Source organism: Sus scrofa, chromosome 14 (genome assembly GCF_000003025.6).
Source record: "Sus scrofa isolate TJ Tabasco breed Duroc chromosome 14, Sscrofa11.1, whole genome shotgun sequence".
NCBI classification, from domain to species: domain Eukaryota; kingdom Metazoa; phylum Chordata; class Mammalia; order Artiodactyla; family Suidae; genus Sus; species Sus scrofa.
In genome coordinates, this window is record NC_010456.5 from 122,551,753 (window position 1) to 122,565,774 (window position 14,022).

General features: G+C 39.2%; 1 protein-coding gene across 1 annotated transcript in view; it reads right to left on the reverse strand.

Moving 5' to 3' along the window:
• The window catches only part of GPAM (glycerol-3-phosphate acyltransferase, mitochondrial), a 43,791-nt gene that overhangs the window by 13,153 nt on the left and 16,616 nt on the right, over positions 1–14,022 (reverse strand). The window contains 8 exon segments of the mRNA XM_005671462.3: positions 1,345–1,401; positions 1,404–1,459; positions 2,475–2,560; positions 4,130–4,243; positions 6,046–6,258; positions 6,869–6,968; positions 9,647–9,783; positions 10,979–11,075. Coding sequence (XP_005671519.2) covers positions 1,345–1,401; positions 1,404–1,459; positions 2,475–2,560; positions 4,130–4,243; positions 6,046–6,258; positions 6,869–6,968; positions 9,647–9,783; positions 10,979–11,075 — 860 coding nt within the window.

Consider the following 14,022-nt stretch of genomic DNA (forward strand, 5'->3'; position numbering starts at 1 on the left):
TCATACAAATCAAATATGAGAACATCTATGGAATAATATTTTAAAAAGATGCCATGTGCAGGTTTTCTAAGATGATAATGAATTCATGAATACTTCATTCATAACGATGTTGTCTCTAATGTTTAAGAAACAAAAAAGTACCCAGTATATATGTAGCCATTAAAAAGAATAATTAAGTTCTTAATTAAATGTTTGTATTATAAATGGAAAATAGCACAATACAAAACTGTATAAAATTTTTTTATAGACTAGACAGCAACACAGCTGGTTTTTGAGTAGTGGGTTTTATCTTTATTTTTCAACTTTTCAACATTAAGGATGTATCATTTTTAGTATCCACAATTTAAGCAAGGAAAAGACACAATCAAATGTGCTTAGGAAAAATAGCCTGGCCCAGCATTAGGCAGGAGTGGGAGCAGCTAGAGCGGACCGAGCTGAGAGGAGGTGAGGAAGCCACCACGCTGGTGCTGAGTCTGACCTGATGGGGAGGAGGCACAGGGAGTGGCGAGGAGACACACACACACACACACACACACACACACACACACACACACACACACACACACACACAGTGCACCAAGGGCCCACGCTGCTGCTGCTGCGGAATCTTAAAACAGCCTCTACAACAGCCGCCATGTGGAACTTGCTCTGCATGTAAGCACTCCACTCTGGGTCACTCCCACTTGCCTTATTTGTGCCCAATATCCCACTGAGAAGAGCATAAGCTCGTTAAGTACAGAGCCATTAATGATTCAATTTGTATTCCCCACAGCTAAAATAAAGCTTTACCCATAAGAGCCACACAATATTTGCTGAATAAAAAGGATCATGGAGTCACAGGGGAGAGGAATATGCAATTATAAACTTAGAGGCTATACCACAAGTAGTTCAAAGAAACTAATTCATGAGCAAAAGAAGCAACACATCATCTTGACAGGTTTTGTTTGTTTTGGGGGGTTTTTTGGCCATGCCCACAGCATGCAGAAGTTCCAGGGCCAGGGATAGAACCCATACCACAGTGGCAACCCAAGCCACTGCAGTGACAACACTGGATCCTTAACTGGCTGAGCCCTGAGGGAACGCCCCATTTTGGAGATTTTTAAAAGCCTAAGAACTACCACATGGGTCCCTCCCAGTTACCAGGTACTGTGTGACATGCTTTACTCCATTACCTCCAAGCTTTTCAACATCACCTTCTTTCTAATAAGTTACCTATCAACCCCCGTATGAGGTGATAGAACTGGAAGTGGAATCTACCTTCAGCAGATTCCAAAACCTGGATGGTACACACTGCATCACGCCAAACCTGAATTACAGAATTAAAGAGTGTGGAATTCTACTTACTGAAGAGAATGTGCTCAGCCAGATTTGCAATGAGTCTTCTTCGGAAGGATTCGTCGCTGCGTTTCTGGACTCATTGATGGACATGTCTGTACCTTCATCAACAGCATCACTGGGTCTGAAAAGTTTGGGTTTTTTTGTTTGTTTGTTTTTAAATTAGACTTCTATAATCCCACTCTTTTACAAAGCAAATTACATGAGCTTAAGATATAAATTATTAGATACTTTAAATTACTACATATTCAAATTTAAACCACAAATGAAGTATTTCTATGAGTGGTTTCACTCCATAATACACTATGTTATGTTTAATACACTCTGTTGACCAAAACATGTTATTTAATTATGACTGTTGGTACATCGCCTCCAAACCTCACTGGCAGAAAGAATGCATAAAACAAGATGCCTCCTTTTAAAACATTTTCAAAAAGTTGATACTTGAACACATTAAAGGATGAACTTAATATTCTATTTCTCTAAGTAACAATTTGAATTTTGGAAAACTCACATAGGAAAACTCTTTTATATGTTGCAAAAATGTACAATATGCATAACCTACGCTACTATCAAAAAGAACAATTCAAACATTCAAAAATATAAGAACTCTCACATTATTCACAAAATCAAAAAGATTTTATGATGCAAACAATCAAAAACCTTCAAACTAATATGGAAACACATCATTTCAAAATCCTTTATCAGACCAAGAGAAAAGTTACTCAAGTGAGGAAGTGAAAGCAAAAACATAAATGTTCTTAATAAAGGTAACGGATTTTCCAATGTGATGTAAGAAACAATAGAAGAGTTCCGGCAGTGGCGCAGCAGAAATAAATCCAACTGGGAACCATGAGGTTGCAGGTTCAATCCCTGGCCTCACTCAGTGGGTCAAGGATCCGGCGTTGCCATGAGCTGAGGTGTAGGTCGCAGACGAGGCTCAGACCTGGTGTTGCTGTGGTTGTGGGGTAGGCTGGCGGCTACAGCTCTGATTAGACCCCTAGCCTGGGAACCTCCATATGCCACTGGTGCAGCCCTAAAAAGCAAAAAAAAAAAAAAAAAAAAAAAAAAAAAAAGAAAGAAAAAGGAAACAATAGCTATTTGATAGGCTACTATAAAAAAATTTCCATCAATCTTACCTTGAAGGAAGGATTGCTGGTAACAATGCTTGCTCCAAAGAAAGCGGAGCAGACACAGGTTTCTGACTTTGGCTTTCTAAATATTCCTGGGGAAAAAAAATACAACATGATCATTTATTCCCACTGTCTCATTTCCATAAACTAACATATAATTTCATGTGCAAAAAGTAAAAAGGAGTTATAATAAAATGAGCCATACTACAGAACATGAAAGATACTTTCTATATCCTAAACTATCTTCAGAAGTATGGGATGACTCATAGAATGCTGCTAAGAATGAAATCTGAGACCTGAAGCTACAAAAAAACCAGGACAAGGTTTAAGCAAAATCATTTAAAAATTAAGGGCAAACGTTTCCACAGAAAAGAAACTCAAGGACTTGGAGAACAGACTTGTGGTTGCCAAGGGGGAGAAGGAGGAAGTGGGATGGACTGGGAATCTGGAGTTAATAAATGCAAACTATTGCATTTAGAGTGGATAAGCAATAAGATCCTGCTGTATAGCACAGGGAACTATATCTAGTCGCTTGTGATGGAGCATGATGGAGGACAATGTGAGAGAAAGAATGTGTATATGTATGTGTGACTGAGCCACCTTGCTGTACAGTAGAAAACTGACAGAATACTGTGAACCAACTATAATGGAAAAAATAAAAATCATTAAAAAAATAAAAATAGGAGTTCCCCTCGTGGCTCAGTGGTTAAGGAACCGGAGTAGCATCCATGAGGACGAGGGTTCAATCCCTGGCATCTCTTAGTGGGTTAAGGATCTGGCATTGCCATGAGCTGTGGTGTAGGTCGCAAATGAGGCTCGGATCCTGTGTTGCTGTGGCTCTGGTGTAGGCCGGCAGCTACAGCTCCGATCTGACCCCTAACCTGGGAACCTCCATATGCCATGAGCGCTGCTCTAAAAAGACAAAAAAATAAAATTAAAAAAATTAAAAAAAAAAAACTAAGCGGAAAATTTAACTTTTCGCACATCTTCATGAAATCATCTGGCATTCTCAATAATATTAATAGTGATATTCGCTCAGCCATACCTTTTAAGGGAAATATGACAACCTGAAGGTCACATAATATTCAAAAGACTCTCATTCAAAAGCAAATCATAAACAAGAGAAGTTGTGCAATATTTTTTTTTTAAGTTGCCAAAGGAGTTCCCTTATGGCACAGTGGGCTGAGGACCCAGTGTTGTCACTGCAGTGGCTAATGTTGCTACTATGGTGCAGGTTCAATTCCTGGCCCAGGAACTTCTGCTTGCCGCAGGTGCAGACAAGAAATAAAAAATAAATAAAACTGCAGGACCTTAGGGGCCCACCATCTCCAGGTGTCTCCGTGAGGGTGGCACTATCCCTCTGAACATGTGGGTATTAGACTTGGTAGAGCAGAGCTTCATCCTAGACTTATCAGTGTTACGCAGCCATGAGACACATCTTGCAAAATTTCTCCTAAGGGTATTTAGTGTCCTTTGGCAACAGGCATGTTTCAGCAAACAAATTCAGGAAACACTATTCTTGTAAGGGTTCTCATTCTACAAGAGCAGAAAATGAAACCTACGGTCACACGGAGAGGAGGCACCAGAGGCCAGACTAGAGCCCAGATCTGGCACAGAGCTGCACCAAGCATTGGCATGGCTTCACTTCAACAGGCACTCACCTTTAAGGAAAATGGTTGGGCAAAGTCCACTCTGACACATCCGTAGTTTTTTCGTAACATTCTGATAACACCTCTCGCTACACTCCAGAGGCTCTCATTTTTCTTAGGTTTTCCCTAATTTGCAATTTTGAAAGAATAGCGTGGTAAGAAATAAAGCTACCAAATATGCAAACATTGTTATCCAAAGAATAAAATTGATTATTTTTTAATGGAAACTGAAGGTTTGTCTGGGAAAAGATAATAATGAATGAAGAAGGAAAATAAGTACTTATTGATTGAGACCTGTCGGAAAATGTTTAGCATTCAAAGATGCTAAAAGATATAATCACATCACTGGGAGAGGTAATTTGGTCAATAAAAAGGAAACACTGAACACGCAACTTCATTTAGGGCATTGTTTCCACCATGTGCAAACTACTGAAGGATAAAAATGACATAACAGCCTAAGAAATTGTTCTGCAGTTTTCAGATAAAAATAAGATGTCAAAAGGCCACCTTACTGTAGTCTGATGGTCACCACGGTCCAAATATGTAACATGAGGCAACTGAACACCAAACTCAGCCCCAGAATAGCCTGTGAGCCAATTGCTCACTCACTAAGCATTTCCTAAATATTTACCATATACAAGGCATGACGACGACGACAGCCATAGAACAGACATAGGACACACAAGCTCACAAGACCCAGTCAGGGCGAGTAGAGCTCATGTTCCCGACAGACACATGTGACACAAGGAGGGTCTCACAAGAGGGATACAGATAATAATCAGATAATAATCCAGGTCTATCACTCAATTCTTAAGGCTCCAATTAGCAGGAATTTTTTCTGGTATGTTTGGGGGAGTATTAAAACAAGTACCACGACAAGACTTCCACACTAAATAAGAACGAAACTAAATTCCTCTGGAACTTGCACACTGCTGGGAGGAAGGGTAAGTTGGCAAAACCGTCTTGGAAAACTGCTCAGCAGCATTCACAAAGCGGAACGTACATATATTCTATGACCCACTGATTCCACTCCTAGGTAAATACCCAACAAGATGCATACCTGTGGTCATCAAGAGAAATGTACAAGAATGATCATAGCCCCAAACTGGAAACCTAACACATTTTGAATAGCAGAATAGACAAACTGCATATTCATACACTGTGATACTATACAGCTATGAGAATGAACAAGTTCTAGCTATTTGTAACAACAAACGGTTGTCACTTGAGCAAAAGAAGCCAAAGGCAAAAAGTCCACATGCTGCATTACTCCATTTCAATAGTGTTCAAAAACAGACAAAACTAATCACTTCTGTAAGAAGTCAGGATAAGAGGTTACACTTGAGGGGAGAGCAATGAGAGCAGGATAAGGGGATTCCTAGGGTCCTGATAAAGCTGTTCCAGGACCTGAGTGCTGGCTGTGTAGGTATGTTCACTTTCTGCTAATTCCAGCTACATGTGCTTTCTTCTGTAACTATTTATTTATATCAATAAAAAGTTCACTTAAAAAAAAATTACTGCCACTTACATTAATCTGCAGTCACTCTGCCAACATGATCCCACCAGTTCTTCAGGCTTAACTTAAACTCTACACACAAACGGTAAGCCCTGGGGAGAATGAGCCACATACAACCCCCGCCCCAGAGTAGAGATGGCTACTCAGCACCAAGTGTTCTTCCACTTCCCCATCCCATGACCAGGGCCGGTGCTGATAAATCTCGTCATGTCACTTCCTCCAAGCGCCAGAAAGCCCCCCGTTAGCACGACGCCCAGGATGCTGTGGGAGATGGAAGCCCACCCTACCTGCTTCCTACAGTGCTGTAAAACTAGAGGGTACAAAAACAATTCTTAATTAGTTCTAAAAGTATCCATGCAAAAGCAAAAGACTGTAAAAGTGAGGACAACTTTTGTGCAGGTGGTCTTCTTACCAATTGCTCGCCATTGTAATGACCTTCAATAATACGATCGTAGGAGATCCCAACAGGTATTATCAAGATGTCTGGGATGGTATTGGTGGAGAGAGTATCTACCACAACTGACAAAAGTCCTGCCCGAGCACAGGAGGTTTTTCCACTCCTAGAGCGTGTGCCTTCCAGAAAAATCTCCAAGAACTGCTGCTGTCGAAGTAGTTCAACTATATGCTAGGATATAAAGAGAAAGTAAAACATGAACTCAAGACCACCCAACTTAGAATAAGCTCAGCAAAGTTAAATCTAAAAAACAAACAGGAGTTCCCATCGTGGCAGAAACAAATCCGACTAGGAACCACGAGGTTGCGGGTTCGATCCCTGGCCTTGCTCAGTGGGTTAAGGATCAGGCACTGCCATGAGCTGTGGTGTAGGTCACAGACGTGGCTCACATCTCACGCTGCTGTGGCATAGGCTGGCAGCTACAGCTCTGGTTAGACCCCTAACCTGGGAACCTCCACATGCCGCAGGTGCGGCCCTAAAAAGACAAAAAACAAAAAACAAAAAAATAAAAAACAAAACAAAGAAAAACAAAAACAAAAACAAAAAACCTATAACTTCACTACTGACAAAATATTCTACTTTCACAAATAATAGCAAGACAGGTCCTCCAATGCTATATTTTGGTAATAACAAAAAACCACCATCAAACTCATTCTCAAACAGTAATCACTGAAATAATTAGTCAGACAACTGTTTTTTTAAAATCTCAATCAAGGCTCTTTTTCCTTCTGTTGTGGTAAGTATCATAACAGCTTTAAGGACAATCAGAGATCATACATACCCCATGGAGCAAAGCCCTATAGAGAATATCTTTCTGTCCATCTGGCGTCTCATCTAGCCTCCGTCGTATGAAAAAGCCCCCAAGCTTATGGATCAAGGTACTATAAAATTTAAGAATGCATTAATTTTCTATAAGAAAAATGTAAAAACAGTATTCAAATTACAAGTTATTTCATTGTCATTAGGACGTGTCATTTGGATATAAAATGTGTCATTTGGATATAAACCACGTGTTGTTTGAGCTGCTGAGTGTGAACATATGGACATTTTCCACTTTACATATTATTGATGTGTTTCAGTCATCTACATTATTCATTAGCCCATAGAATATAACTGTGCATAATGAAGCTCTGTTGCATCTGTTCTAAGCCAGAGGAGTTTACATGACATATTATTCCACGAAGCTGCTGGTACAGATTTTAAGAGGATTATAAAATACTGCTAACTTTTAAAACTCTGCCCGAGGTCTCAAGACACTGGCCTTTACACATCCCCAAATTTTCCTGTGGCACATTTACTACAAGATGAATGTGAGGTTATAAAAGCTCCTTTGCGGAAATTTTCTCAAAGAAGTATTCCTTAGGGAGTATCCCAGTGAGACAAGGATAACTTTATCAAACTGGAACCAAGCATAACCATCCTCCCAATACATGAAACAAAAATCTGCTTCACTTACACATACACAGAATAAAACAGCTCTCACAACCTCACGTCTCTCTCTACAACCTGACAAATTTGGACAGGAGGTTAAAATTTAAGTCAACCTTTCCAAACTCAGAGCCTCCTCCCACTCTATTCAAATAGAGTGATATAAATGTTGATATATATTTTCAGCATCTTTTACAGTCAGTATAAGGAGGCCACAGTGAGATGTCTCCAGAGCTTGATTTCACTCCTTGAAAGTAAAACTCTGCAAAATACATTCTTAATGAGATCAACCATCCACAAAAACAACCCACACTGAAGTGGTTTGTGAATGTACAGACCAGTATGGAACAAAAGAACGCTGCACATAAATAGTCCAGGTTATCTAGAGTCTGTCGTGACTACAGGAATGATGAGCTGAGCAACGACTGACACTGAGGCCGTGAAAGGGGAAGCTGGATTATGAGAAATTAGCAATGTTTATCACGCACTTCCCAGAGATCCACACAGAGGCCCAACCTGGAGGGAAGGAACAGGTGAGTTGTTTCGATTACAGAAGAGGCGAACTATTATGGAGCAAGGCTTCCCTACAGCCCAAATGGAACAGGCCTCTTTACACTAGGTCTATACCTAAGCGCCTTTCTGATGACTTTCTAATTTAACTTTTCAGGTTCCTTGACACTGGGAAGAGGAACCCGTGAGAGAAAACACAGATATTCTGATACTTGGAAAGGCATGTCTTTCCTGTAGGGTCATATCACACTGGATGAGAGCTAGCTGTTTGTCTACATTCCCCATTATTTTATTAGCTACTGGAAAGCAAGGACCTTGTATCTTGTTTCCTCTTGTCTAGGGCACAGCCGGGTAGTATGGGCTGACTGCATGAATGCTGCGGTCATTCACATGAGTCAGATTAGCTACAGAACTCTGAGCCAAGGGATAAGGAAGGAGCTCCTTGGACTGTGAGGCTGGGGATCAGACTTCCGGTATGCAAGGCAGTGACTGCCCCCTGGGAGGCCCTATCCGCACAAGCTGCCAGCCAGCTTCTTTCCCAGTCACTCTCCAAATTCACTCCCCCCCTTCCTCTGCACCCCTCACAGAGCTGACCTCAAAGATGCTTTGTGCTTTGAAGTCTGAAACTTCAATTTCCCAAACCAACTAAAACTTACTATTCCATACCAGTTCCCCACTGGTGATCAGCCCCACTCTCGACCTGGTTCCCCAGGGATCGACATCTGGGAGTTTTCCCTCCTCTCCTCCTCTGCCGAACCACATCTGGACTAGCACCTGGTTTTATAAATTCAACCTACTAAATACTTTTCAAATCTCTGACCTCTTCCAAGAGCACTACTACACTTTTATTGAAGCCTTCATTATCTTCTGCAATAGAGTCAGAATTGATCTAACTGCCTCTAGCCAGAATGACTTTTCAAAATGCAGATCTGAACAAACCATTTCTCAATTATGAGATACACTCTAAATTCTTGGCTAATTCTCACTACCTATGCAGTCTCCACCTCCAGCTTCTGACCCTTCCCAATGCACCCTACATCCTAACCCTACAGTCTAAGAATCATCTGCCATTTCTTGACTATATCATGCTTTTAAATCTTTCTCCCTTTCCACATACTATTCCCTCTGAATGGAATGTACTACATTCTCTTGAAAACCTCTAAAATATACCTTTCGTGTTATACTGTAACTATTACGTTTCTAGCCCTACTAAATTATGAGGTTACAGTAACAGGTATGGGTCTAACTTACCGTTATACCAACACAACCTGCCCACCACCACCCTGACTCCACCTCCCTACTGTGGAGCCAGATACAGTAATTTGTTGTCTTACCTTTCTAATTGCCTTTTATCCATTTGATAAATACTGCTCAAAAAGTTTAGCTACTTTCACAGTTCACCAAATACCCCATACAAAACACAAAAATAATGATGGCAGTCGTAATGGGTATTTTTTGTACTTTCCAAATTTCCCAGATAAACATGCATTACTTTTATAATAAAAATTAAAAGCTAATGTCCACATCATAGAAACATGGATCAAAAGGTGTAATTTTAAAAAAACCAAAAATTCCAAATATAATCTTCATACCCTTCAAAATAAGCTTAAGCTGATCTTACCTGAAGATGGGGATGTTGAGATTATTCCCTGAAGCAATGTAAGGTGCTTTGATGTTATGGCAGAAGAGAATGAAAGTGAGCAGGAGATAGTCAATATGTGATCTATGAACTGGTAGAAATATAAGCGGCAAATTCATCTAGCAAAAGGAAAAATGCCAAATTTAAAATTCAAATGGAAAGTTCAATTACAGTTTGAAACTTCCTATTTGGTTATTCACTCAAAACACAAGTGAATTAGTGACTTATTCCTTAAAAACATTTTTCAATAATAAGAACTTCTTTCAATTTAATATTACCTACCTAAAAACAATTAGAGCAACAAAATAATCAAGGAAGGAGAAGGGCAATCACGAATTCAAGTTGAGAGTTCCCGTTGTGGCACAAAAGAAATGAATCTGACTAGGAACCATGAGGTTGCGGGTTCAATCCCTGGCCTTGCTCAGTAGGTTAAGGATCCGGCGTTGCCATGAGCTGTGGTGTAGGTCACAGACATGGCTCGGATCTGGCATGGCTGTGGCTGTGGCAGTGGCTGTGGCATACGCCAGCAGCTGTAGCTACTAATAAGACCCCTAGTCTGGGAACCTCCATATGCCTCAGGTGCAGCTCTAAAAAGACAAAAAGTGGAGTTCCCGTTGTGGCGCAGTGGTTAACGAATCCGACTAGGAACCATGAGGTTTCGGGTTCGATCCCTGGCCTTGCTCAGTGGGTTAGGGATCTGGCATTGCCGTGAGCTTGATGGAGGTTGCAGATGCGGCATGGATCCCATGTTGCTGTGGCTCTGGTGTAGGCCAGCAGCGGTAGCTCCGATTAGCCTCCTAGCCTGGGAACCTCCATATGCCACAAGAGCAGCCCTAGAAAAGGCAAAAAGACAAAAAATAAAATAAAATAAAAAGACAAAAAGACAAAAAAAAAAGTTAAAGTACAGTTTACTATCTTCTGAGAGGAAGCCCTAATCTTATAAAAAGAACATAGGTTTTGGAGACAAGCTAGGTTTGGTTTGAAATCCTGGGCAAGTGACTTACTAACCATGCCTTAACGACAATTTCCTAACCTTTATATGTCTTTATTTCTTCATTTACAAAACAGGGATTGTTGTACCTGATTTTCAGAGTTACTGCAAGGTAACTTACAAAAGGAATCCTGCATATTCCTAGTAGGTTCTCCTTTACCCCACTTATCCTCCCCAAATACAGAGCTACTATAATTATCTCACATGGGGGAAATCTTTCAAATGTATGGGAATGCACAACAGTATACAAGAGAACATTTCCAAAAGAATTCCAAATAACTCTGCAAATGTGGAGAAAACAGAATGAAAGATTCACATCTTGCCTCAGTTGCAGCTTTAACCATCTCAAGTTGACCCTTGTGAATTTGAATATTCCAAAAGAAGCTGTTGAACAGTTTTAGCAGCACCCATCCAGTTAGTCTGAAAGTTAAAAAAAAATTATTTCATGTATATGCACACATATATATAAACATATAAACATATATAGCTGACATTTGTCTATAAACATTTGAACCTACAACCTGAGAGTGACTATAATTGATTTCACATATGAGCACATGTGCATGTATGTGTATATCTGAATTGTGGACCTAAAAAACTGACTTCACCTATATATTACTTATAGAAGCATCCATTTATATGCACTAAAATCTTACATTTCACTCTGATTGCATACTATATATTTCAGAAGCAAATGATCAAGCAAATATTTAGCTGAGTAGAGTGATCCCTCCACTGCATACAAATCACTCCTTTAAGTCATGGGCATGTGTAAACTCATCAAGAAAAAAAGAGAGGGCTCAAAATAAACAAAATCAGAAATGAAAAAAGAAAAGTTACAACCAACACCACAGAAAGAATCACACAAGATTACCACAAACAATTATATGCAAATAAAATGGACAATCTAGAAGAAGTAGAAAAATTCCTAGAAATGTACATCTCCCAAGACTGAACCAAGAAGAAACAGAAAATATGAACAGACCAATAGACAGGAATGAAATTGAGTCAGTAATATAAACAATTCCCAACAAACAAAAAGTCCAGGAACAGATGACTTCAAAGGTGAATTCTACCAAACATTCAGAGAAGAGTTGACACATATTCTCCTCATACAAGTCCAAAAAACTTCATAGGTAGTTTGAACAGAACAAAAGAACAGAAGACTTTTGCATTCTGCTCTTCCTATGAGCCTGATACCAAAACCAAAGACATCACAATACAAGAAAATCACAGGCAAGTATCAGCGATGAACACAGAAGCAAAAATCCTAAATGAAATATTAGCAAACCAAATTCAACAATACATTAAAAGCATCATACTCTGATCAAGTGAAATTTATCCCAGGATGCAGGGATGGATCAAAATTTGTAAATCAATGTGAGACATCACATTAACAAGTCAAAGAATAAAAATCATAAGATCATCTCAGTAGATATAGAAAAAGCTCTTGACAATTCAACAGTCATTTATGATAAAACCTATCAATAAAGTGGATATAAAGGGAACATACCTCAACATAAGAAAGGCCATAAATGGCAAGCCACAGCTAAGATCATATTCAACAATGAAAAGCTGAAAACATTTTCTCTAAGATCAGGAACAGGATCAGGATGCCCTCTCTTGCCACTTTTATTCAACACAGTATTGAAAATCCTAGCCACAGCAATCAGAAAACAAAAATAAATAAAAGGAATCCAAAGTGGAAAGGAAGAAGTGAAAGTGTCACTGTTTGCAGATGACATGATAAGAAGAAAAAGATGCCACCAAAAAACCATTAGAGCTCAACAATGAATTTGGTACAGCTGCAGTATACAAAATTAATATACAGAAATCAGTCATGTTTCTATACACTAACAATAAACTTTCAGAAAGGAAATTAAGAAAACAATCCCATTTACAAATGTATCAAAAAGAATGAAATATCTAGGAATAAATCTAACCAAGCAACTAAAATACCTGTACTTAGAAAATTGTAAGACACTCATGAAAGAAACTGAAAATAACACAAGCAGATGGAAAGACACATTATGCTCACAGACTGGAAGGATATTACTAAAATGACTATAACTACCTAAGGCAATCTAAGATTCAATATAATCTCTATCAAAATGCCAATGGCATTTTTCACAGAACCAGAATAAATAATTCTAAAATTTGTACAGAAACCAAAGAATCCAACAGCCAAAACAACCTTAAGAGGAACAAAGGTGGAGGCATTACGCTCTCTGATTTCAAACTATCTTACAAAGCTACAATAATCAAGATAGTGTGTTACTGGCATAAAAAGACACACACATCAATGGAACAGAAGAGAGAACCCAGAAAGGAACCTACAATCACATGGGCAATTGATCTATGATGCAAAAAATACATAACAGGGAAAAGAGTCTCTGCAGTAAATGGTGCTGGGAAAACTGAACAGCTACATGCCAAAAAAATCAAACTGAGCTACTCTCTCACACCATGCACAAAAATAAACTCAAAATGGATTAAAGACTTAAATCTAAGACCTGAAACCATAAAACTTTTTGAAGAAAACATAAGCAGTATGCATTTTGACATCAGTCTTAACAATATTTTTTTGGATCTGTTTCCTCAGGCAAAGGAAACAAAAGCAAAAAAAAAAAAAAAAAGGGAATACATCAAATGAAAAGCTTTTTTGGAGTGAAGAAACTATCAACAAACAAAAAGGCTACCTACTGAATGGGAGAAGATATTTGCAAAATACACCTAATCAGGAGTTAATACCCAAAATATACAAAAAACTCACACAACTCAACATCAAAAAAATAAACAATCTAATTTAAAATGGGCAGAGGATCTGAATAGACATTTGTTTGTGGGGAGGCACACCCACAGCATGCAGAAGTTCCCAGGCCAGGAATCGAACCCAAGCCACAGCTGTAACCAGAGTTATAACAGTGACAATGCTGAATCTTTAACCCTCTGAGCCACAGGGGAACTCTTGGATAATATTTTTCCAAAGATATATGGATGGCCAGTAGGCACATGAAAAGACACTCAACATCACAAACCATCAGGGAATACAAATCAAAACCACAGTGAGGAATCACCTCACACCTGTCAGAATGGCTGTTATCAAAAGAGAAGAAATAATAAATGTGAGAGAATGTAGAGAAAAGGGAACCCTTATGCATTGTTGGTAGGAATGTAAACTGGGGCAGCTACTATGGAAAACAGTATGGAGAGTCCTCAAAAAAATTAAAAATAGAACTGCCATCTAACCCAGCAACTCCACTCCTGTGTTATTTACCTGAAGGAAGTGAAAACATTAATTAGAAACCATACATGCACCCGCTATGTTCACTGCAGCATGGTTTACAACAGCCCAGATATGGAAGCA